General features: G+C 37.9%; 1 protein-coding gene and 1 long non-coding RNA gene across 4 annotated transcripts in view; both read right to left on the bottom strand.

The window, feature by feature from the left end:
* Nucleotides 1–691: 691 nt before the first annotated feature.
* The window catches only part of LOC131518643 (uncharacterized), a 139,718-nt gene continuing 112,944 nt past the window's right edge, over nt 692–27,465 (bottom strand). Inside the window, exons 2-3 of the long non-coding RNA XR_009265219.1 lie at nt 2,644–2,670; nt 692–936 (exon numbers count right to left, since the gene is read on the bottom strand). This is a non-coding gene — a long non-coding RNA (uncharacterized LOC131518643). The remainder of the gene's footprint in view (nt 937–2,643; nt 2,671–27,465) is intronic.
* LOC131518601 (butyrophilin subfamily 3 member A2-like) overlaps nt 14,051–27,465 on the bottom strand; it is a 97,723-nt gene continuing 84,308 nt past the window's right edge. For 2 of the 3 annotated variants that reach the window (XM_058740855.1, XM_058740852.1), the window contains exon 6: nt 14,051–14,625. In XM_058740855.1, the coding sequence (XP_058596838.1) occupies nt 14,378–14,625 (248 nt within the window). In that variant the 3' untranslated portion in view covers nt 14,051–14,377. The remainder of the gene's footprint in view (nt 14,626–27,465) is intronic. The other variant, XM_058740851.1, reaches the window with a different exon arrangement.

Genomic DNA, 27,465 nt, shown 5'->3' with positions numbered 1-27,465 from the left:
AAGGGCCGGACTTTGGCTCAGGTCATGATCTCACGGTTCATGGGTTTGAACCCCATGTCGGGTTCTGTGCTGACAGATCAGAGCCTGGAGCCTGTTTCAGATTTTGTGTCTCCCTCTCTCTCTCTGCTGCTTCTTGGCTCTCTCTCTGTCTCAAAAATAAATAAATGTTAAAAAATTAAAAAAAAAAGAAAAATAAAAATTTTTAGAAGTGTAATTTATAACATCAAAGTATTTTTTTAGATTTATTTGAAGGAAGAACACCATTTGAATTCTAAAATTATATATATTATATTGTATATAATATTTATACATTAGATATATAAATCCCAAATTTCAGTTGATTTAAAGTAAGGCACTTTTTCCTCAGTCAAATAGAACATCTTCTTCTGGGTTTTTTAATATTATCTAATGGCAGGATGGTCAGAGAATATTCATTTTCACCTTGGTCGTTGGGGCCAGGACAGAAATATGGTCTCAGGGGGTCACTGAAGCAGTTTTTATAGGTGTAGATATGAGACAGGTTTGTAACATTATAAAAGGAGACTCTCCCAGCCTCATAATCAAGAAAGATACCAATAATCTCAGGAGATTCCTCAAGGTCAAGTGTTATCTGCGGATTTTCAAGAGCTTGGTAGCCATTGCTTCTATTAAAGCATAGTGTCCAGAATCCGGTCTTTGGGGACAGCATGATTTTTCCCTGTCTGCAGACAGAAGCTTTACAAATGCCTAGAGTCCAGTTTAATTTATTTTTCACACTCACTTCCCAGTAGTGTCTACCTTTGAAAAAAAGTTGCTGACCTAAAACCCAGAATAGCTTATCGAATGGATTCCTTTTTCTGGGTAGTTCCCAAGAGATATCGATTCCTTTCACCCTTCTATTGTCTTCAGTAATTTGGAGATTTGGGTGAGCTGTGTCTTGATCCAGGGTAACATTCTCTATGGAAGAACATGTTGTCAGTCTTGGCTATAGTCAATAATAAGAATAATTAACACAATATAGAAGGGTCCTTCCTCTATCTAGGATTTTTCTCTAATTTCTTCAAATGTAGCTGCTACGTTCCCTCAACTCATGCTCTTTATATCACCTCCATTTATCAAATCACACAGTTAACTTTCAAGTTACAAATTTTAACTCATTTTCAAATGAGGATTTATGCAGAATGGGAAAAAATAAGTATATAAAAATGCAGATATATTCTAGTCAAATAATTTATGAATATGACCAGTGTTTCACCAAACACTTATTATGTGCCTCAGGCTCTTTAAAGCACATTTATAAATAATTTTCATAACACATCAATGAGCTATAGAATTTTTTTTTCATTTTGTAGTTGAGACAACAAAGATTTAGAGAAGTTTGTCCAACTATGGTTACTAATACCCATCAATGTTTGGATTCACACCCAGGTCTGTCTTTTTCAGTTAATGAACTCATGAGAAACAATTATATATTTTTGCTTGAAATCTAAATGCTTTGACAATTTAAAATTTTCCCTAAATCATTCTTTGGAATTTAAGCAGATTTAATGAATTACTTTTCCTAAAAGTACCTCCACATGAGTACAAGTTTTCAGATACATGAATCTAAAAATAATTTGTAAAATGGTGAAAGCATATAAGCACACAAGTCGGAGGTAAAATGATCCAGATATTTACCCAATTACCCTGTATTCTGTTAATACAGGCTAAAAGTACTTTTGCTATGAAAGAATTGCCATAGCAGTAGGCAAAAATAAATTTTACTTATTTACTATAACCACAAATAAAGTTCTACCAGTATTCATATAATATAAAAATCACTAAAGACTCATATTAGCACTGTAAATATAGTATTATGTGCATTTAAAGACATTGCAACTCAATTGTTAATGGACATTTTTACAAAGCAGCATCGGATATCTAGACTGTACTTTTTCCATTTGGTAAATGTACTTCTAAAGTTGTCTAATTAATGTGAAGATCATGTCAATTAGTTATATAAACTGGAGAAATCTCTTAAGAGTACTTATAGATTTCTTTGTGGAATAGTGTATAAATATCTGACTTTTCTTCTTCACAGTGTATGTGTGGAAATGAAATAAAAATATTTTATTTGAAATAATACAAATATGTAAAATGTAATGAAAATGCTATTGTTCCTAATATTCAATAAAGTTCATAAGTTTGACAATTTGTTAGAAGTCAAAAGATACCCTAGGTAAGTAGGAGTTTTCCATTTAACAAATTACATGAAGGACAACTGATTGTGGTCCATAGGCAATTAGTGTCATTGTGTTACTAGCTTCCATTCTAACATAGTTAAGTGACAGCCTGGCCTTACCCCATTCCCTGTCACCTATCTGATAACCCCTCCCCCCAACTTCTGGTTCCAAAGAGCATGTTTGGTAGTATCATTTTGGGCTTTAATATTCTGTTTCCCTCATCACTGTACCTCAGAGAGCAACACCATTTGCTATATGTAAGGAGTTGTAGCTATGAACTACCCAAGAAGAAGCATGACAAAATAGAAATTTTATAGAAGAAAAAAAAAAAAAAACAGGGATGAGTTTGTATGTTTTGTGTGAGTTGGTGAGTGTGTTAAGGCTCCAGTGACACAGTGTGCTTGCTAAAAGAATCAATATCCAAATACTAGTCTTTAGTTACCTGCATACAGTCGAAGAAACTTCAATCCTAAATATAAATAATAAATAAATAAATAAATTAGTATAGATTTGAATCCAAGATTTAACAGTGAATAAAACAGCAAAGAGATGTGTGATCAAAAGGAAAGTGCATGAATCAGGGTTGGAGGTGGTCATTTTCATTACTCACCTTCTTCTCCCAAGAGTTTTATCCTTTCTGAAAGAATGGGATGTAGTGAGAGATTGATTTAAAATATGTTTACATTTCTTTTGTTTTTAATATATGTACATTTTTTTCCCCACAGAGAAACTTTACTTACCAAGTAAATAACAAAAAATAACATTTTGGGTGGTGCCTGTGTGGCTCAGTCAGTTAAGCATCCAACTTTAGCTCAGATCATGACCTTGCGGTTCGTGCATTTGAGTCCCAAGTTGGGCTCTGTGCTGACAGCTCAGAGCCTAGAGTCTGGTTTGGATTCTATGCCTCTCTCTGCCTCTAACACATGCTCAAACTCTGTCTCTCTCTGTCTCTCAAAAATAAATAAATGTTAATTAAAAAAAAGAATAACATTTTTGAAAAGAAAATATTGTCACTGCACCACTTTATTGTTTAACATTTCTATGTATTGCTTATTTTCTTGGACAATGTTCAAAATTATGTTTCCTGGACAGCATTCATAATTCTTAGAAAGGAAAATGACACTGTATTTCCCTGCCATTGCCTACATATAGCCTTGTATGGGTTGTCTGAACCAGAATCACCTGGATAATAGTGTGTCCTCTAATAGTATCCTGGGCTCATCCCCCCCACCCAGAGTTTAATGCATGTTGTGCTTTGTGCTTTGCACACACTATTCCTCCCCTTGAAATATATACAAGTCCTCTTAAATACCTCTAGCCTTGAAGATCTAGAGACATCTTCAGAAGATGGCAACATAGGAGGACACTGGGCTCATCTTTTCCTGCTGATCTCTAAGATTCCACTCACATCTGCCTAAATAACCCAGAACACTGCCAGGACACTAGCAGAATGGACACCCCAGAGCCAAGCTTAGACGAGAGGCCCACTGAAGAGAGTAGGAAAGGCAGAGAGATGGTGCATGCTACATGGACTGGTGGGAGGGATACAGGTGGTGGAGGGGCAGCCCATCATGCAAGGCAGAGCCCCCAAAGTCTGGCTTGCAAAATCAGATGGGCCAGACTCCATGAGTTCTGACAGCCAGCGGGACTTAACATCTGGAATGTGAAAAGTCAATAGCTCTGCTCTTAGAGAGTAGGGAGGTCGAGAGGATGCTGGGAGGGAGAGTTGTTGAACTCCAGAAGGACAGAGCTCAGCGGGGGAACAAAGGTGTTGGCAAGCGCCATTTCCCTTTCCCATCCCCCAGGCGAAATTCCAAAGGGAACTTGTTCCCATCCCTGAACTTGCTTGCACCTTGCAAATGCCCAAAGCTGTGCTTCTGTGGATCCATCGCTCCAACCAACAGGCCTGCCTCCCTCCCTGTGCTGCAGGGCCCCTCCCGCAGGGGACCACCTAAGGCAAATCTACCTAAGTTGACCCCTCTCACCCCTGGGCACCGGCATATCCACCATCTAATATGCCCTTGGCCAGATCCCATGGAAGCAGCACCACATGCCTGGCACTGTGCAAGCACCCCAGACAGGGACCACATCACTTCACAGTGAGTCCTGGCCCTAGGAGATGGGAAGATAAACTACACACTAGTCTGACTGTGGCCCCAGTGGTGGTCTGTGGGCAGACATCAGGTCTTGCTGTGGCCCCACCCACCAACACAAGTTTCTTAGAACAGCACAGGGGAAGTTCCCTGTAGTTTGGAGCTACCACAGGGACCCCAAAATGATGAAACAGAAGAATTTTCCTGAAAAGAAACTCAAGGAATTAGTAACAGCTAACGTATTGATCAAAGATGATTTAAGCAATATAACAGACAAAGAATTTAGAATAATAGTCATAAAATTAATTGCTGGGCTTGAAAAAAGCATGCAGGACAGCAGAGAATCTATTACTACAGATCAAGGGACTAAGAAACAGTCATGAGGAGGCAACCACAGCCTGGATTGAAGAGGCAGAGGAGAGAATAGGTGAACTAGAAGATAAAATTATGGAAAAACAAGAAGCTGAGAAAAAGACAGATAAAAAAAAATCCAGAAGTATGAGGGGAGGATTAGAGAACTAAGTGAAAGAATCAAACGGAACAATATCTGTATCATAGGCATTCCAGAAAAAGAAGAGAGAGAGAAAGGGACTGAAGGTGTATTTGAACTAATCATAGCTGGGAATTTCCCTGATCTGGGGAAGGGAACAGGCATTGAAATCCAAGAGGCACAGAGAACTCCCTTCAGACATAACTTGAATCGATCTTCTGCATGACACATCATAGTAAAGCTGGTAAATAGAAGAATAAAGAGAGAATTCTGAAAGCAGCTAGAGATAAATGGGCCCAAACATGCAAAGGTAGACACATAAGGGTAGTAGCAGACCTAGCTACTGAAACTTGGCAGGTCAGAAAGGAATGGCAGGAATTCTACAATGTGATGAGTAGAAAAAAAAATGCAGCCCAGAATCCTTTATTCAACAAGGCTGTCATTCAGAATAGGAGAGATAAAGGTTTTCCCAAACAAACAAAAACTGAAAGAATTCATCACACTAAACCAGCCCTACAAGAGATTCTAAGGGGGACTCTGTGAGTGAAATGTTGTAAGCACCACACGGTACCAGAGACATCACTGCAAGCATGAAACCTACAGACATCACAATGACTCCAAACCCATATCTTTAACACTGAATAATAATACTTAATGTAAATGGAATGAATGCTCCAGTCAAAAGTCATAGGGTATCAGAATGGATAAAAAACGAGACTCATCTATTTGCTGTCTATAAGAGACTCATTTCAGACCTGGGAACACTTTCAGATTGAAAGTGGGTGATGGAGAACGATTTATCATGCCACTGGAAGTCAAAAGAAAGCTGGAGTAGCCATAATTATATCAGACAAACTAGACTTTAAATTAAAGGCTGTAACAAGAAAGGAAGAAGGTCATTATATAATTATTACAGAGTCTATCCATCAGGAAGAGCTAACAATCATAAATGTCTATGCGCCAAATACAGGACCCCCCCAAATATATAAAACAATTAAACACAAACATAAGCAACTTTAATGATAAGAATGTGGTAACTGCAGGGTCTTTAATACCCCACTTACAACAATGAATCGATCATCTATACCAGGATCAATAAAGAAACAAGGGCCCTGAATGATACATTGGGTCAGATGGACTTGACAGATGCATTTAGAACTCTGCATCCCAAAGTGACAAAATATACTTTCTTCTCCAGTGCACATGGAACATTTTCCAAGATACATCACATACTGGGACACAAAACAGACCTTAATAAGTATAAAAGAATTGAGAACATACCATGCACACTTTCAGACCACAATGCTACGAAACTTGAAATCAACTACAGGAAAAAGCCTGGAAAACTTCTAAAATCATGGTGGTTAAAGAACACCCTACTAAAGAATGAATGTGTCAACCAGGCAATTAGAGAAGAAATTAAAAATGTATGGAAACAAATTAAAATGAAAATACAACAATCCAACAGTTTTTGGGATACAGCAAAGGCAGTCCTGATAGGAAAACACATTGCAATCCAGGCCTTCCTCAAGAAACTAGAAAAATCCCAAATACAAAATCTAACAGCAGACCTAAAGGAAATAGAAGCAGAACAGCAAAGACACCCAAACCCAGAAGAAGAAGAGAAATAAAAATCAGGGCAGAAATAAACTATATAGAATCTAAAAAAAAAAAAAAACTGTAGTAGATCAATGAAACCAAGAGTTTATTTTCTGAAAAATGAACAATTGATAAACCTCTAGACACACATCTCAAAAAGAAAAGGGAGAAGACCCAAATAGATAAAATCATTAATTAAAATTGAATTATTATAACCAATCCCTCAGAAATACAAGCAATTATCAGGGAATACTACAAAAAAAACTATATGCCAACAAACTGGACAAGCTGGAAGAAACAGACAAACTGCTACGCACCCACACACTTCCAAAACTCAAACAGGACGAACTAGAAAACTGGAAAAGACCCATAACCAGCGAATAAATTGAATCAGTTATCAAAAATCTCCCAGCAAATAAGAGTCCAGGGACAGAAGTCTTCCCTGGGGAATTCTACAAGACATTTAAAGTAGAGATAATACCTATCCTTCTCAAGATTTTCAAAAATGTAGAAAGAGAAGGAAAACTTCCAGACTCATTCTATGAAGCCAGCATTACTCTGATCCCCAAAACAGACTGAGGCCCAGCAAAAAAAAAGAGAACTAGAGGCCAAAATTCCTATTGAGTATGCGTGCAAAAATTCTCAACAAGATACTAGCAAACCAAATTCAACAGCATATAAAAAATATTATTCACCATGACCAAGTGGGATTCATTCCTGGTCTGCAGGGCTGGTTCAACATTCTCAAATCAATCAATGTGATACATCACATTAATAAATGAAAAGAAAAGAACCATATGATCCTGTCAATCAATGCAGAAAAAGCATTTGACAAAATTCAGCATCCTTTCTTAATAAAAACCCTCGAGAAAGTCGGATAGAAGGAACATACTTAAACATCATAAAAAGCATTTACAAAAAACCCAGAGCTAATAACATCCTCAATGGGGGAAAACTGAGAGCTTCCTCCCTGAGATCAGGAACACGCCAGGGATATCTACTCTCACCACTGTTGTTTAATATGGTGTTGGAAGTTCTAGCATCAGCAATCAGACAACAAAAGGAATCAAAGTCATAAAAAAAGGCAAAGATGAAGTCAAGCTTTCACTTTGTGCAGATGACATGGAAAAGCTAATAGACTCCACCAAAAGCCTGCTAGAACTGATACATTAATTCAGCAAAGTCGCAGGATAAAAAATCAATGTACAGAAATCAGTTGCATTATTATACATTAAAAATGAAGTAATGGAAAGACAAAGAATGAAACTTATCCCATTCAAAATTACAAGAATCGTAAAATACCTAGAAATAAACCTCACCAAAAAATGTGAAAGATCTGTATGCTGAAAACTGTAGAAAGCTCTTGAAGGAAATTGAAGAATATACAAAGAAATGGAAAGACGTTCCGTGTTCATGGTTTGGAAGAATAAATATCGTTAAAATGTCGATACTGCCCAAATCAATCTACACATTCAATGCAATCCCAATGAAAATTACAACAACATTGTTCTCTAAGCTAGAACAAGGAATCCTAAAATTTGTAGGGAACCACAAGAGACCTGGAATAACCTAAGTAATATTTAAGAAGCAGACCAAAGTGGGAGGCATCACAATCCCAGACTTTAGCCTCTAATACAAAGCTGTAATCATCAAGACAGCATGGTATTGGCACAATAACAGACACATACACCAATGGAATAGATTAGAGACTCCAGGATTGGACCCACAGAAGTATGGCCAACTAATCTTTGACAAAGCAGGAAAGAATATCCAATTAAAGAAAGGCAGTCTCTTTAACAAATGGTGTTGGGAAAACTGGACAGCAACATACAGAAGGATGAAACTGAACACTTTCTTACACTATTCACAATAATAAATTGAAAATGGATGAAGGACCTGAATGTGCAGCAGGAAACCATCAAACCCCTAGAGGAGAAAGCAGAAAAAAACTTCTCCGACCTCAGCCTCAACAATTTCTTACTTGACACATCTCCAAAGGCAAGGGAATTAAAAGCAAAAATGACTATTGGGACCTCAGGAAGATGAATACCTTCTGCACTGCAAAGGAGGCAATCAGCAAAACTAAAAGGCAACCAATGGAATGGGAAAAGATATTTCCAAATGACATATCGGACAAAGGGCTAGTATCCAATATCTATAAAGCACTCACCATACTCCACACCCGAAAAGCAATAATCCAGTGAAGAAATGGGAAGAAGACACTAATAGACACTTCTCTAAAAAAGACATCCAGATGGCCAACAGGCACATGAAAAGATGCTCAATGTCACTCCTCATCAGGGAAATACAAATCAAAACCACAAAGGGCAACCTATGGAGTGGGAAAAAGATATTTGCAAATGACTTATAGGATAAAGGGCTAGTATCTAAAATCTATAAAAAACTCACCAAATTCCACACCTGAGAAGCAAATAATCCAGTGAGGAAATAGGCAGAAGACATGATTAGACACTTTTCTAAAGAAGACATCTAGATGGCCATCAGACACGAAAAGATGCTCAAAGTCAGTAATCATCATTTAAATACAAATCAAAACTACAGTGAGATATCACCTCATGCCTGTCAGAGTGGCCTAAATGAACAAATCAGGAGACTATAGATGCTGGAGAGCATGTGGAGAAACAGGAACCCTCTTGCACTGTTGGTGGAAATGCAAACTGGTACAACCACTCTGGAAAACAGTGTGGAGGTTCCTCAAAACATTAAAAGTAGATCTACCCTATACCCAGCAATAGCATTCCTAGGAATTTATCCAAGGGACACAGAGGTGCTGATGCATAGGGGCACTTCTACCCCCATGTTTATAGCATCACTTTCAACAATAGCCAAATTATGGAAGGAGACTAAATGTCCATCAACTGATGAATGGATAAAGAAGTTGTGGTTTATATATACAATGGAATACTACTTGGCAATGAGAAAGAATGAAATATGGCCTTTTGTAGCAATGCGGATGGAACTGGATACTGTTAGGCTAAGTGAAATAAGTCATACAGAGAAAGACAGATACCATATGTTTTCACTCTTATGTGGTTCCTGAGAAACTTAACAGAGGACTATGGGGGGGAGGGGAAGGGGAAAAAAGTTAGAAAGGGAGGAAGGCAAGCTATAAAAGGCTGTTAAAAACTGAGGATAAACTGAGGGTTGATGGGGGGTAGGAAGGCGGTGAAAGTGGGTGATGGGCATTGAGGAGGGTACTTGTTGGGATGAACACTGGGTGTTGTATGGAAGCCAATCTGATAATAAATTTCATATTAAAGAAATACCACTTGCCTCATCTTCATTGCTGCTTTTCAGCAAATCCACAATCCCATGAATAAGTCCACTGTATTTTATGTGTTTTTAGCATCACGAACCCTTTTCTATAACATTTTCCATATTTGTTTTACCTTTATTATTTGAATGTGGAATTTGCATCTGTCGTAAGGTAGCAAGTTCCATAGCAAAAGAGAGTCTTTTTTCCTCAGTGTTTCTTAAGAACTGAGTATGAAATAGGTAGCTAATTACTATATGCAGAAAAGATGACTGCCCTCACTGAATGGGGCAGATTTAACACCTGAGTCCCAGCCCTGAACTCACCACATGATGCATCGCATTCTTCTCCATTTAGGCCTACATCATTCCTTGTCTTATGAATACTTAGGTTACGTTTTAAAAAATAGCAGAAGGATATATTACCTGCTTCTAAATGCGTTTGGGTCATAAATGCAATGTCTGTATTTTGTTGTTTTATTAAAATGAAAGAACATCAAGGGTGGAATGTTGAAAACTAAATAGGACGTACCGTTCTCTTCTTCTATTTTTCGTATATAAAGAAACAAACAAAACAAAAGCATGTTAGAAAGTGTCCTCCTATCACTATCAATGGAAAATCTGTCCTGGAACTTGGTTCTCATTTGAAAACTGAGACCCAGAAAGCTGACGATCCAGTATATTTCTCTGACCTAGAAAGAGCAATTTATTTACTGAATATTAATAATAATAATAAATAACACAATCTAAAAAGCTCTCTGACTCTTATATGTGTTTATATAGACATAAAACAGAATGTTACAAAAGGTCTCTTTTGGATGAGGTCCAAAAATTAGGGAAAATAGGTGCAAATACCCACAAATTTTACCCATTATTTCCAAGATAAGAAGGTAGTCTGAAACTGTCCTTGAGTACCTTATTTTAGCACAAGATCATTTGTAATATCTGGAAACTGATAAGTAGAAAATGAAAAGGAAAAAAAAAACTACGGAGAACGGAGGATTTTCTCAGAATGACAGTATGTTTTACCGACTTTGCATTGAGAAGGTGGTATCTTTATCATACTCAGCTCAAGTAATGAATCCTTAATGTGAACAACCAAAAAAATTCAGTACATATATTTGGAGTTTTAGCAATAGGTAGGTGGTTTCCTGATACACACCTTAAAATGTCCTAACCATAGGCTGTTTAGTCATCAGTCGTGGAAACCTCCCAACTGTATCTTAAATTAATCTGAACTTATGCTGATTTGACCTCCAGAATAAACTCTACATGGCAGCAGACATAGGGTGAAATGGAATGCTCATGGATTTTACCCTCAAACACAAAACAGTAACTTTTTTTTGGTATTTCAAGGAGTCAGCAAATGATTTCCCTAGGCCTGTTTTGAGAAGTTACGTTATTAAAGAAAATGTTTATTTATTTTGGAGAGAGAGAGGCAGAGGAGAGAGTGCAAGCGAGGAAAGGGCAGAGTGAGAGGGACACAGAATCGGAAGCAGGCTACAGGCTCCAACCTGTCAGCACAGAGCCTGAATCAGGGCTCCCACTCACAACCCCTGTGATCAGGACCTGAGTCAATGTCAGATGCCCAAGAGACTTGAGCCACCCAGGCGCCCCGATAAGTGTCTTAACTAAGCAATAATATAGTATGTTTCCTGGACAGTACCTCATTCATTGAAATAAGTACAATTTCACAATAGATATTTATCAAACATTTGACCAAATCTGACTATAATACACACAGTTCTATGTGCCTTTACAACTGGTTTGTAGAATAACTTGGAAATCATTAAGTTCATGCAAGGGACAAACCTCATTAAATCTCACCATTATCCTTTAAAATAAACTTTGCAGAATTATTTTTCCCGTGTATATTTTGAATACTAAACTCTCCAGGCTATGAAATGTCCCTTGCCACTTCTGCCTCAGGTCTGCTACTGCCTCTTATTTCCCATGAAGCTTGTGGTTCCCCCATGAAAGAAAACTGTAGAACAGAATGTGGGTTAATGGAAGTGAAGGAGAAAAACTGGTCTCACATTAGGGTCATCTGTGTGCTTAGATGCTCACATACTGACTCTTTTTTATGGGGAGGGGGGATTTGCTATGTTTGTCAAGGTCCTCCCTCCCAAATCCCACCCCATTTATATCCTTGCATGGGATAAGAAATCCACCCTCCACACGGTTGTCTTGATGTCACATAGAGCCTGACTGGAAGTCTCCTGGGCAAGCCCATTTCTGGCAGCTCCAGGACAGGATTCTTCACTTTGCTTCACCTGGTCCAGAGGTGTATGTCCAACGACATGAGGTTCAGAAAAATATGAGAAGAAGTCAATGTAAGAGATTAATTTTCACCTAAGTGATTCTGTACAAGTTAGGTATTGTGTGATCTTTAAGCCATCGAACAGGATAGCAATAGAACTCTTGTTCTCTTTTCTTATATAATATAGATAAACAAGGAGGAAAACAGAAAATGACAAAAATATGACTAAAAATCATTTCTTCCACTCAACAGATATTTGTGGACTGGCCGCCCTTAGCTCTGCAGGGATCAGGCTCCCTCAGTAAAGGAGGACACAGACCTCTGACCTGTCACATGCACAAAGCACCATGTAAAGCAGTAACGAGAGATCTCATGGCTGTGGGATTCCATAGAGTACTCAGATCTCTCTCTGTGGTCGTGATCGTTCACCAAGTTCCCACAGGGAAAGCAGAGTTAATTGTGACATGAGCACAGAAATAAAGTATTTCAGAAATAGAGAAAAACAAGTACAAAGACACAGAGATAAAATCACTAAGAAGCATGCGCCTAGGGCACCTTGGCAGTCACTTGAGCGTCTGACTTGACTTCAGCTCAGTACATGATCTCACGGTCTGTGAGTTAGAGTTCCCATAGCTCTGTACTCACAGCACAGAGCCTGCTTGAGATCCGTTCTATCCCTCTTTCTTTGCCCCTCCCCTTCTCTCTTATGATTTCTCTCAAATGAAATTAAATGAATGTTAAAAAAATTGGGGCTCCTGGGTGGCTCAGTCGGTTAAGCGTCTGACTTCAGCTCAGGTCAGGATCTCGTGGTCCATGAGTTCGAGCCCCACATTGGGCTCTGTGCTGACCGCTCAGAGCCTGGAGCCTGTTTAGGATTCTGTGTCTCCCTCTCTCTCTGACCCTCCCCCGTTCATGCTCTGACTCTCTCTGTCTCAAAAGTAAATAAACGTTAAAAAATTAAAAAAAAAAAACAACAAATAAACTAACGCTCTCTTAAGTAACAAGGTCAAAAGTAAAAAAAAATAAAAAAATCAAAACAAAAACATAAAATATGGATACAGAATATCAAAGCTTATGCAAATCATATTTAACAATTTGACATATAATGCAGAAAAAAATGTAAAAACTTTGAACGAACCAAAACTAGACTGTGATATTTTGGTTGGCATCTTACCATACAATGTACAAGTTATCATTAATAACTATTTAATAACAAAGAAGTCAAGAATTAGCAGAAACCCAGGAGGAGTTCAAAATTCAGATATGGACATGCATTATAGAAGTCATAGTAGAAAACATCATAAAGGAATATCTGAATACTTTCCTGGGACCTTAAAAACAAATATTTAAACACAGGTGAAATATTTCAACAAAGATGCCACAGTGTGACTTTGTTTAATTGACAATTGGTTTCACAGCCTATAATTTATAGTGTTGCCAAATACAACATAGTTTCCACTGATAGCTAATCTTATAGAAGTAGACCAGTTGAACAAAATATTTATGATATGGAAATCGTTTGCTAAATTTTAGTTGATCGAGTATATTTTTCTATGATGTTTGCCTCTAAATAGAAACAAAAACTACTCTCCTTTCTGTTTAAATAAGAGTTCTCCTTTCTGTTAAAATAAATAATAATGCATTCAATAAAGCATGTATGGAAGAATTTCTAAAGAAACAGATTTCACTCAAGTCTTTCTTGTCTGACTTGGTATGATATTTAGCAATAGGTGAAAATAAGAGCTAGAGAAGAGGGAAAAAGAAGCAGGTCTTGTGTATAAGAAATAAGTCAGTCCATGCGCCTCCACCTGTTGACTGTGTGGAGCTCATGACAGGATATTCCCCCAAAAAAGTTCATCTAGAATACACATGGGATCTGTGCTTCAAGAAACTGGGACAGGATCCATGAGCCTTTGGGTGCGGAATATATCCAGAGTCAGGAATAACCTGAAGCAGTGAATCAGTCTTCATCGCTCAAGCCAAGATGAATTCTTTGCATAGACAGACGTATTTTTTCCCTGACACTTTAAAGGGCGCATACACTGACGGTAATACAAACACCAATTCATACCTTGGAAACTCATCTGCAGCACATGAGAAAAGATTTTAATATGTGAGGGGTCAGGAGGCTAGAAAGAATCCTCAATACATGAGGATGTTTTGAAAATGCAGAAGAGAAAAAAGGTTCTAGAGGTGCATTTGACACAAGCTCCCTTTTCTCAATTCCAATGAAAGCAGATTAGCAAGTAAAAGGTACACTGCAATCTAATCAACAAAAAGTGAGAATAGCTAACTTTAGTAGACATTTGGATGGTGGACCAGGCTGTGCTCTGCATTGAAATGTAGTGCCATGCGCTTGTTCAGGATTCCTGGTGGGTTTACTGCAGACCTTGCTTTTCTACTTTGCCCAGGTATTAACCGGCGTGTCCTCTCTGTAGAATCAAAGATATATTGGCAAACCTCAAGGGTTTATAAGCACAATGACCCAACAGAGGTCATGGACACTTGAACAAGCTAATGAAGACAAAGGGGAAGGGAATACACAATCCCAGATTCCTAATTGGTATTTATTTCCTTCTATTTTTACTGACTGTTTTCCTTGGAAATCTATGCTTAAAGAAGAAAAACCCCTGAGCTCTAGATACTGTGATAAATCTGATAAATATAAGGAGGTAATAAATGACTTACCATATTTTTCCTGGAGTTTACCTTTAAGAAGAAAAAACATAAATAAGTTACAGAGTCAAACTAAAACTTCTACAGGTTAAAATATTTTCATGGGACTGTGGGCCATATGTATATTTATTTATTTTTTTTGAAAAATCTAATCATAGATTTTCTACATTTTTAAATTGGGTTGTTTGAGGTTTTGATATTGAATTGAATGATTTGATTACATTTTTTAGATGTTAGTCCCTTACACATTTATGACTGCAATTTTCTATTCCCTGTCGCTAGGTTTTCATTCTTTTAATGGTGTTCTTTGCTTGGGGGGAAGAAAAAAGCCTTTATTTTGAGATAGTCCGAATAATTTGTTATTGTTTTTGCTATCCTTGTCTGAGGAACCGGTTTCAAGTAAATATTGCTCAGGAGGCTGCCAAAGAACTTACTTCTTAGGTTTTATTTAAAGGTTTTATGCTTTATATCTTAGATTTATGCTTTCACCCATTATGAGTTTACTGTAGCATATGGTGGGAAAGTGGTCAAATATCAATATTTTGTAAATATCTGTGTCTAGTGTTCTCAACAACATTTAATGAAGGGGCATTTTTCCCATTGCATTTTCTTGCTTCCTTTGCCATTGATTTATTGACCGTACAAATGTGGAACTGTTTTTGCAGTTTCATTTCTCTTGTATTGATCTAACTGTCTACTTTAGTCCCAGTAAAAGTACCATTTCTTTGCCATAGCTTTATGTTATACTATGACAGATTATACTATTACCCTATTTATACAATACAAGAATATTATACTATGAAATATTATGCTATAAATACAAGAAGCTGATAACGAACTTTTCCTTCCTTGTCAAGGTCAGCTGCTTCAGAGCTGAGGTGGTTGCATAGTAGGAGGACCCTAGGTTTTTCTCCTTCCTCAAACACACTAGAAAACTGTCAAATCATTCTGAATACCCAAGAAATAATCTTGAGTACTGATAGAACAAGCTCATCCTTGAGGGAGGAAAGAGGACACATCAAGGATAGTAGGAAATGCAGAGATGTGGTTTGGGGCCACATGTTTCCTAAGTGCTATGGAGGGGAGACAATCTTGGTTGCAGAGAAACACAAAAAGTTCTAGGAGTACACAGTGGAATGAATGAGATGGAACTTCTTAAAAGCCATTGGCTGGGACAAGCAGAGGGGTTGATTTCCTTGAGGCTTTTTGATGAACAGGGCTTAAAGTCTGGAGGTTTAAAGGTCAGTGTGCCTGGCTGGGATAGAGGCCAGCAGGCACTGCAATGCTCCTGGCTGAAAGTCAGGCAAACAACTTAGACACAGACAGCATGAAGATGAGGATCTGAAACACACCAACACTGGAGGCACAAAGGGGGACCTTCAATGCTCCTCTGAGAGTGCTTCTCAAAAGATGCAATAACCCCTCAACTGGAGACAAAGAAGTTGGCTGGTGACACTACACTCCCCCATACTTTCAGGAAAGACAGAGAAGGATGTTTAGGAAGTACACAGTGCTGAGACTGGCTGCCTCTCCTGCTTACAGCAAGTCCACAGCCCTGTGTCCAATGACTATTCCCCTTCTCTGTCAAGTGTGCCTCAGTCCCAGCCAGGCAGTCTTCTTCCTCACGTGATGAGCAGAAATGCTGTCAACCACGTCTCCCAAACTCTTTGTTCTGCAAGGCTTCAGTTCTAGTGGAAACCACAGGAGTCTCATTGAATTGTGCACCAAAGCACACCTACATAAAATTTGCCACACTCTCACCAAGGTTCAAGCACTGCACTAGCAGGCAAGGACAACCTTTGAAGATGCCTGGCCTGAAAGGCAGTGCGGCCAAAACACAGGAGCCTAGTGTATGTAGGTCACTCGAGAGACACTCTTTAAAGCATCAGGACCTGGACACCATTTGACCTCTTCTTCATAACGCAACTACTCTAAGGAGCAGGAAATGAAACAGGCTTTCCTAACACCAATAAGAAGACAGAAAGATGTATAGACAATGCCAGGACTGAGGAACCCTCCGAAATGAAAGAATATAAGATAAAAGCCAGAGGTTTATGTAAAACCAAGAAAAGTACTATACCAGATGGAGAATTTAAAGCAGCCATCATAAGATTCCTGCTCTGCTTGAAAAAATAAAAGAAGTCTTCAGGGAAGCCTGAAAATAGACTTAGGAAACTCAGTGTATCTATGAAACTTAAATTTGTATCATCAGAGTTGCAGAAGAAGAGACATAAAAGGGAACATAAGGGTAGTTTGCATAAATAATAGGCTAACACTTCCCAAATCTGGGGAATGAAACAGCCATCCAAATCCAGGAGGCACAGAAAACTCCCGCAGAAATCCACCAAAGCAGACCTAAACCCAAAATATTGTAGTTAAATGTGTAAAATATTCTGACAAAGAACAAACATCCAATGAGCAAGAAAGAAAAGAATTGTGGCGCCTGGGTGGCGCAGTCGGTTAAGCGTCCGACTTCAGCCAGGTCACGATCTCGCGGTCCGTGAGTTCGAGCCCCGTGTCAGGCTCTGGGCTGATGGCTCGGAGCCTGGAGCCTGTTTCCGATTCTGTGTCTCCCTCTCTCTCTGCCCCTCCCCCATTCATGCTCTGTCTCTCTCTGTCCCAAAAATAAATAAAAAAACGTTGAAAAAAAATTAAAAAAAAAAAAGAAAGAAAGAAAAGAATTGCCTACATTACAAGGGAAGAACCACAAGGTTGGCTGCAGATCTCTCGACAGAAACTTGGTAAGCCATGATATATTCAATGTCCTGAAGGGGAAAATCATCACCTAGTATACTCTATACAACAAGGTTATCATATAGAACAGAAGCAGATAAAGACTCCAAGAGAAACAAAAACTAAAGGAGCTAAACCTTTGTGTCCACCAAACCAGCCCTGTGCGCAATATTTAGGGGACTGTTTAAGTGGGAAGGAAGACAAAAAGTGACAAACAAAAAGGATAAGAGAAAACATCCAGGTGGGACAACAAAACAAGTATTAAAATGACACTAAATACATGTATATTTGTTTTTTTTTTCTGTATTTTATTTATTTATTCTGTATATATATTTATTCTGTATATATATTTATTCTGAATGTAAGTGTAGGATGTAAGATTTATTCTGTATATATATTTATTCTGAATGTAAGTGTAGGATGTGCTCCAATCAAAAGACATATAGTATCAGAAAAGAATAAAAACAAAAACAATAGAGAAAAAAAAAAAAAACAAACAAGACCTTTCTACATGCTGTCTATAAGAGACTCATTTAAGACCTCACAATGCCTGCAGATTGAATGGGAAGGGATAGAGGGATAAATACTTATCACGCCAATGCCTGTAGAAAGAAAGCCAGAGTAGCAGTACTTATCTCAGGCAGAGTAGACTTTAAACCAAAGACAGTAACAAGAAATGACAAAGGATACTATATCAAAGTGAAATGGTCTATCCAACAAGCAGATCTCACAGTTGTAAATATTTATGCCACCAACATGGAAACACCTGAATACATAAAACAATTAGTAACAAAAATAAAGGAACTCCTTTATAAAACTACAATAAGAGTAGGGGGTTTTCACACCCCACTTACTTCAATGGACAAAACACCCAAGCAGACAATCAATAAGGAAACAATGGTTTTAAATGACACACTGGACCAGATGGACTTAACAGATACATGCAGAGCATTCTGTCCTACAGGAGCACAATACACATTTTTTTCAAGTGCACTAGGGACATTCTCCAGAATAGATAACATCTCAGGCCTCACTGAGATGAAATGAGTCAGATCACTCTGTGCATCTTTTATCACCCCAATGCTATGAAACTTGAAGTAAACACACACACACACACACACACACACACACACACATTAGAAAGACCACAAATATAAGGAGGTTAAAGAACGTGGTTTTAAAGAATGAATGGGAAATGAAGAGAAAAAAAATACATGCAAAGAAATGAAAATGAAAACACAATGGTCCACAGCTTTAGGAATACAGCAGAAGTAGTCCCAAAGGAAGTAGAGAACAATACCTACCTCACGAAGCAGGAAACACCTCAAATAAAAAAACCTAACCTTACATGAAAGCCAGAGAAAGAATGAAAAACAAAGCCTAAAACCTACCGAAGGAAAGTAACAATGAAGATTCAAACAAAAATAAAAGATATTGAAACAAGCAAACAAACAAAATAGTAGAAATGATCAATGAAACCAGGAGCAGGATGTAAAAAAATAAGAATAAAATTGATAAACACCTGCCAGACTTATCAGAAAGGTAAGAGAAAGGACACAAGTAAATGAAATGACAAAGGAGAGATGAGAAACATCAAACAACACCACAGAAATATAAACAATGATAAGAACATAGTATAAAAAATATATGACAACAAATTGGACAAAAAGGAAGAAATGGAAAAACTTCTAGAAACACATAACCTACTGAAACAGAAACAGAAAGAAAGAGAAAACTTGAGCAGACCAATAACCAGCAATGACATTAAATTCCTAATCAAAACTCTACCCACAAACAAAAGTCCAGGACCTGACTGCTTGACAGGGAAAATCTATAAATCAGTTAAAGAAGAGTTAATACCTATTCTTCTCAGACTATTCCAAAAATCGGAAATTGAAGGAAGACTTTCAAATTCATTCTATGAGGTCAGCATTACCCTGATACCAAAATCAGACAAAGAATCCAATAAAAAGAGAGAACTACAGGCCAATATCCCTAATGAACACGAATGCAAAAATTCTCAAGGGAACACCAGCAAACTGAATCAAACAGTACATTCATACAGTCATTATCCAAGCCCAAGTGGGATTTATTCCTGTGCTGCAAGGGTGGTGCAATATTCCCAAATCAGTCAATGTGTTACATCACCTCAAAAAAAGAATGAAGAAAAACTATATGATTCTATCAATAGCTGCAGATAAAGCATTTAACAAAGTACAGCATCAATTCTTTTTTTTTTTTTTACATTTACTTAATTGATAGAGAGCATAAGCATAAGCAAGGGGGATATATAGAGAGAGGGCAAGAGTGATAATCTTAAACAACTCCATCCTCAGCACTGAGTCTGATGTGGGTCTTGATCTTAGGACCCTGGGATCATAAAACATCCTGAAACCAAAATTCAGACTGTCAGGTGACTGAGCCACTCAGGCAACCCAGGTGTCAATTCTTGATTTAAAAAGTACTACTACTACTAATAAATAATAATAATTAAAAGTCCTCCACAAAATAGGGATAGAATATACATCAACAAAATAATAACCATATGTGAAAGACCAACACTTAATATCATCCTCTATGGGGAACTGCTGAAAGATTTGTCAGAAAAAAAAAAAAACAGACAGACAGACAAACAAACATAGATATCCACTCTCACCCCTGTTACTTGACATCATACTGGAAATCTGATCCTCAGCAAACAGACAATACAAAGAAATAAAAAGCATCCACATGGATAGAGAAGAAGTCAAACTTCTACTACTTGCAAATGACATGTTATAGAAAATCCAAAAGATTTCACAAAAGAATTTCTAGAAATGGTACAGAAGTCTAGTACAGTCACAGGATACACAATCAATATGCAGAATTCTATTTAGATTCCTCATACACCAACAATGAACCAGCAGAAAAAGAAAGTAAGGGATCAGTCTTATTTATAATTACACCAGAAACCATTAGATAACTAGGAATTAACCTAACCAAAGAGGTACATGATCTCTACTCTGAAAAGTATAAGCATATTGTGCTTTGTGCTTTACACATACCAGTTTTCTCTTTGACCTACCTACCTGTCCCTTTCAATATAACTAGCCTCATCCTCATTGTTGCTTTTCAGCAAATCCACAACCCCATGAATAAGTCCAACCTCACCATTGTATGTGTTCAGAGCATCATGAATCCTCTTCCATAACACTCTTAGAATATTTGTTTTTCCTTTATTATTTGAATGTGGAATTTGCATCTGTTGTAAGACAGCAACTTCAATAATGAAAGAGAATCTTTTCTCCTCAGTGTTTCTCAAGCACTGAGTATACAATAGATGGTTAATTATTATATGCACAAAAGCTGACTGTCCTCACTGAATGAGGCAGATATAAGACCTGAGTCCTGGCCCTCAGCACTACCAGGTGATGCATCTTGTTCTTCTCCATTTAGGCCTACATCATTCCTTGTCTTATGAATACTTATGTTCACTTTTTAAAAAGTAGCAGAAATACATTTTAGTTGCTTTGAAACATGTCTGGGCCATAAATGGAATGTCTGAATTTTGTTGTTTTATTAAAATGAAAAAAAACTTCAAGGGTGGAATGTTGAAAACTAAATATCAACTTACCCTTCTCTTCTTCTATTTTCCATACATAAAGAAAGAAACAAACAAAAAAGTATGTTAGAAAGTGTCTTCCTATCCCTATTCATGGAAAATCTGTCCCAGAACTTGGTCCACATTTGAAAACAGACACCCAGAAACTTGACGATCCAGTATATTTCTCTGACATAGCAAGATATATGTATTTACTGAAGAATAATAATAATAATTAATAACAATACTAAAATAACACAAAATTTAAAAATATATTATTTGACTTGTAAATGCATTTATATAGATACAAGAGAGGATATTTAAAAAAAGTCTCTTTTGGATGAGGTCTGAAATTTGAGAAAATAGGTGCTAAGGACCTAAAAATTGCATCCATCCTTTCCAAGGTAAGAGGGTAGTGTTAAAGTGGCCTTACGGACCGCATTTTAGCACGAGATCATTTCTAGTATCGGGAAGCTGATAAGCAGAAAATGAAGAATAAAAAAAAGTAAAAAACAAAAAAGAAAAAAAAATAAGTGAGAACGGAGGATTTCCTCAGAATGACAGTATGTTTTACTTACCTTGCATTAAGAAGGTGGAGTCTTTAGCATACTCAGCTCAAGTAATGAATCCTTAATGCGAACCAAATAAACTCAAGACATCTGTTTTGGAGTTTTGACAATAAGTAGGTGGTTTCCTTATACACATCTTAAAATGTTCCAAACCACAGTCTGTTTAGTCATACAGTCATGGAAACCTACCAACTGTATCTAAAATTAATCTGAAATTATTAAATTATTGCTGATTTGTCCTCCAGAATAAACTCTACATGGCGGCATACTTAAGATGAAATGCAATTCCTATGGATTTTACCCTCAAACACATAATAACACTCTCTCTCTCTCTCTCTCTTTTTTTATTATTTCAAAGAGTTAGCAAATGTCTTCCCTAGCCGTGTTTTGAGAAGTTTCTTTATTTTTTATAATTAATGTTTATTTATTTTTGAGAGGAAGAGACAGAGAGAGAGAGAGAGAGAGAGCAAAGGAGCAAAGTGAGAGGGAGACAGAATCTGAAGCAGGCTACAGGCTCCAACCTGTCAGCACAGAGCCTGAATCAGGGCTCCCACTCACAAACCTTGTGATCAGGACCTGAGCCGATGTTAGACGCCCAAGGGATTTGAGCCACCCAGGTGCCCCAGAAAGTGTCTTAAGTAAGCAATAGTATAGCATGTTTCCTGGAAAGTACCTCATTCATTGAAATAAGTGCAATTTCACAATAGATATTTATTAAACATTTGACCAAATATGACTATACTACACATAGTTCTATGTGCCTTTAAAACTGGTTGGTAGAATAACTTGGAAATCAATAAGTTCATGCAAGGTACAAACCTCATTAAATGCCACCATTATCCTTGCAAATAAACTATGCCAAATTATTTTTTTGATGCATATTTTGAATACTTAACTGTCCAGGCCATGCAATGTCCCTTGCCACTTCTGCCTCAGGTCTGCTACTGCCTCTCACTTCCCATGAAGCTTGTGGATCCTCCAAGAAAGATAACTGAGTATAGGAGTGTGGGTTGGTGGAGCGAAGGAGAAAAATTGGTCTCACATGAGGGTCATTTGTGTGCTTAAATGCTCAAATACTGACTCTTTCATTTAGGGAGGATTTTGCTGTATTCATCAAGTTGCTACCTCCCAACTCCCACCCCATTTATATCTACACATGGCATATGAAATCCACATTCCACATGGTTGTCCTGAGGTCACATAGATCCTAACTGGAAGTCTCCTGGGCAAGCCCATTTCTGGCAGCTCCAGTAAAAGATTCTTCACCTTGCCTCACCTGATCCAGAGTTGTATGTCCAAAGACCTGAGTTTCAGACCACTATGAGATGAAGCCAATGTAAGAGATTAATTTTCACCTATGTGATTCTGTAATTTAGGTGTTATGTGATCTTTAAGCCATTGAACAGGATAGCAATGGAAATATTGTTCTCTTTTCCTACATAATCTAGAAAAACAAGGAGGAAAACAAACAGAAAACGACAAAAAATATGAATAAAAATCATTTCTTCCACTCAACAGATATTTGTGGACTGGCCGCCCTTAGCTCTGCACGGATCAGGCTCCCTCAGTAAAGGAGGACACAGAACTCTGACCTGTCACATGCACAAAGCACCATGCTAAGCAATAATGAGAGACTGCATGGCTGTGGGATTCCATAGAGTACTCAGATCCCTCTCTGTGGTCGTGATCGTTCACCAAGTTCCCACAGGGAAAGCAGAGTTAATTGTGACATGAGCACAGAAATAAAGTATTTCAGGAATAGAGAAAAACAAGTGCAAAGGCACAGAGATAAAATCACTAAGAAACATGTCCCTAGGGCACCTTGGCAGCTCAGTCACTTGAGCATCTGACTCTTGACTTCAGCTTAGGACATGATCTCACGGTCTGTGCGTTAGATTCCCCATAGCTCTGCACTGACAGCACAGAGCCTGCTTGAGATCCTTCCTATCCCTCTTTCTCTGCCCCTCCCCTGCTCTCTCAATCTTTCTCTCAAAATAAATAAAATGAACATTAAAAAATTATTTTTTTAAGTAACGAAGTTGAGTTTCTCTTAAATAAAAAGGCCAAGTGTTACAAAAAAAAAATCAAAACAAACAAAACAAACTGGATACAGAATATCAAAACATATGAAGATCATATTTAACAATTTTACATATAACACGGAAAAATGTAAATCTTTTTTAAAGAGCAAAAACTTCATTGTTACATATTTGGTTGTTGTCTTATCATATAAAGTACAAATTAGCATCAATAAATATTTAATTATAAAGAAGTTAGGAATTAGCAGAAACCAAGTTGATGATCAAAATTCAGGTATGGTTATGCATTTTGGAAGTCATAGTAGAAAAAATCATAAAGGAATATCTGAATACTTTCTTCGGCCCTTAAAAAGAAATATGTAATAAACAGATAAAATATTTCAACAAAAATGCCACAGTGTGACTGTATTTAAATGAAAATTGGTTACACAACCTATGATTTATAACATTACCAGAAACAAATTAGTTTCAACTGATAACTAACTAATGTTATACAGGGAGACCAATTGAAAGAATTGATAGTTTATGATATAGAAATCGTTTGCTAAATTTTAGTTGATCGAGTATATTTTTCTATGATGTTTGCCTCTAAAATATATACAAATACTACTCACCTTTCTGTTCAGTTAAGAGGTCTGTGTAAAAACAAAATATATAATATTCAACAAAGTATATATAGAAGAATTTCTAAAGAAATAGACTTTACTAAAATCTTTCAACCTCTGACTTGGTACAATATTAAGCAATATGTAAAAATAAGAGCTGGAGAAGAGGAAAAAGAAGCAGGACTTGTGTCCATCATCTCAAACAGACTTTTTCTAAGGGACTCTGGAGTATCATGAAATATGCTCATAATTCCATTGTCTACAGTTTCCTTTCTACAAGAACTAAGTCGGTCTATGTCCCTCCATCTGTTGATTGTGTGGAGCTCATGATAGGATATTCCCTAAGAAAAGTTCATCCAGATTACACATGGGATCTGTACTTCAAGAGACTGGGACAGGATGAACGAGCCTTTGAGAGAGGAATATATCCAGAGTCAGGAATAACCTGTTACAGTGAATCAGTCTTCATCACTCATGCCAAGAAGAATTCCTTGCATTAAAAGACATGAATTTTCCCCGACACTTCAGACAGAGCATACACTGATGATAATACAAACACCCATTCATACCTTGGAAACTCGTCTGCAGCACATGAGGAAAGATTTAAAATGTGAAGGGGTCAGAGGAGGCTAGAAAGAATCCTCAAAACATGAGGATGTTTTGAAAATGCAGAAGAGAAAAAAAGATTCTACACTTGCATTTGACACAAGCTTGCTTTTCTCAGTTTCAATGACATGGATTGGCAAGTTAAATGTATGCTGGAAACTAGCCAACAAAAAATGAGAATAGGTAACATTAGTAGAGATTTGGATGGTGGACCAGGCTGTGCTCTGCATTGAAATGTAGCACCATGTGCCTGTTCAGGATTTCTGGTGGGTTACTGCAGACCTTGCTTTTCTACTTTGCCCAGGTATTAACCAGCTTCTCCTCTCTGTAGAATCAAAGCAATACTTGCAAACTCCTTGGTATTATACACCCAATGATCCAACAGAGCTCATGGAAACCTAACCTAATGAAGAAAAAGATAAGAAAATGCACAACCCCAAATTCGTAATCAGTATTTATTTCCTTCTATCTTTACCAAAAGTTTTTCTCCTAAATATTCTTTTTAACAAATCTTATCTTTTGATATCGAGATCAATCCAATAAACACAAGGGAGTAATTAATGACTTACCATATTCTTCCTGGGGTTTACCTTTAAGAAGGAAACACAAGTAAGTTAGAGAGTGAAACTAAAAATTCTGACATTTCATTGCTCTGTGAAGGTGGTTCAGCACATGACAGATGGAATTTGGAAACTATGTATTTTGTGTGTGTGATCCAAGTGCTATGCAGCTGGATAATAAATAAATACAACTTTGACCCAGTAGAGATACTTGACAGAGTTTGAGAACCTGTACCATGATTCAGAGAGGTCTGAGTCATGACCCTCCAGCACCACCGAGGGTGATATTCTCCAGAGAAGAGTGTGATCTCTTGGGTATTTAGTAGTTCTGAGCTGCCCTCCATCAAGTGTCTCCAAAGCACAACTCTGTAACAAGTATTACCATCTCATTTCAAAGTTTTGAAACAGTTTCAATAATTATTTCTCTTACATTAAATATTATAGATATGACCATTATAGGAATGTGGGGAATAAGCTTAGAAATTCCCTGGGCTTACACCAATGGGTTAAAGAGGCATAAAGAAGTACAAAGCCATAGGATTCTCACACCCGAGTTTGGATAAACAGGATTAGGTCCCCAAGAGAGAGAGTGGTGTGCAAAGGCATCCATAATAGAGAGGGGGTGCAAAAACACCCAGAATAGAGAGGGGAGCAAAGGCCCACAATACAAAGGCATATGAGGTAAGTAAGATTAGGTGTTCAGAGCAAAAACACTCCCCAATTTATTACTGTAGCAGAAAGCTGCTTCCACAGCAGGGAAGCACCAAGTTAGGTAAACAGGTAAATTGGGCTATAGACAGGTAAATTGGGCTATAGACCACTGCGCTGCACTGTGGATGAAGCATGGGTGATTAACAAAAGAAAAGGTGCCTTGTTAACCCTGAGATCACATGTCCTACCTGTCTCATCCCCTAAGCTAACTAAGATAAACAGAGGTGGTGCCTCATGTCTGCTGTAAACAACCAACCGTCTGACTTCCTGAAACCAGGATTTTGTTTTGTATTAACCCAAACTCCTAACCCTGAATACCTTCCAGTCCCTTTCCCTCACGTCCCCAAGTTAATGTTCACAGTTTCCTTGTCTCTTTGTGCACATCCATCAACATGTTTGTAAGCCTCTTGATCCTAATGAAAATGGAGGAAGGACCCTTATTTGGGGCTCTTGTCTTTTCCAGGACATTATCTATCTCTCACTTTTCATCCTTCACCCCTCTCTCTTGCTGGCTAAGAGAGAATGTTAGACTTAGAACCTATGACAGATGGTGATCCCAACATGATAGAAGGAAAGGGGGACTACTGGCCAATGTGGGCAAGGAGCCAACATGGTCAGGAGGTGAGACACAAGGAATGTAGGATGCCATGAAACAGGTAAGAAGCTCCAAGAAAAAGGGGAACCTGGGTGGCTCAGTCAGTTAAGCATCAGACTTCAGCTCAGTTCATGATCTCACAGTTTGTGGTTCAAGTCCCACATTAGGCTTTGTGCTGACATCTCAGAGCCTGGAGCCTGCTTGGGATTCTGTGTCTCCCTCTCTCTATGCCCCTCCACTGCTCTCTCTCTTTATCTCTCTCTCTCTCTCTCTCTCTCTCTCTCTCTCTTTCTCAAAAATAAAGGAACATTAAAAATTAAAAAAAAAAAGAAGCTCCAAGAAAAAAAAAACAACACATCTGGTATAGTCTCTACCTGCTGAGGTAAGAGATAAAGTGAAACTATATTAGGATTCTCTGTTGCAGAACTCTCTGAAAGATCTCCCATAGGAAACTCCCTAGCTCTTGACTCCCTAGCCCCTGAACAAAAGCTCTATATTTGAATTCTTCAGTCACTAGGAGAGACAGCAAGGATGACTCAAACTATAAGGCTCTCCTTAAATTATTGCTGGCTGTCCAACAAAATTGCCCTTGGTTCCGCAAACCAGGAACTTATGATTTTGATGTGTGGGAATGAGTAGGGAAAACATTAAAGGCCAGGCATTCTTAAGGGGTTAATGCCCCCCTGAAGTAAACCTCACTTGGTCCGTCATCTGCATTGCCTTCTCCCCTTGAGCTCAGACAACGTATATGAAGATATAGAGTTATCTAAGATGAATGGAAAACCTTGGTCCACCTATAATCAGGCAGTGCCTCTGGCACCTTTACAGCCAACAGATACTCCTCCTCCCCCCAAAGGGTGGGACGACATCGAGCC

Source organism: Neofelis nebulosa, chromosome 1 (assembly GCF_028018385.1).
Source record: "Neofelis nebulosa isolate mNeoNeb1 chromosome 1, mNeoNeb1.pri, whole genome shotgun sequence".
Lineage (NCBI taxonomy): Eukaryota > Metazoa > Chordata > Mammalia > Carnivora > Felidae > Neofelis > Neofelis nebulosa.
This window is presented reverse-complemented; position numbering and strand designations above follow the sequence as displayed.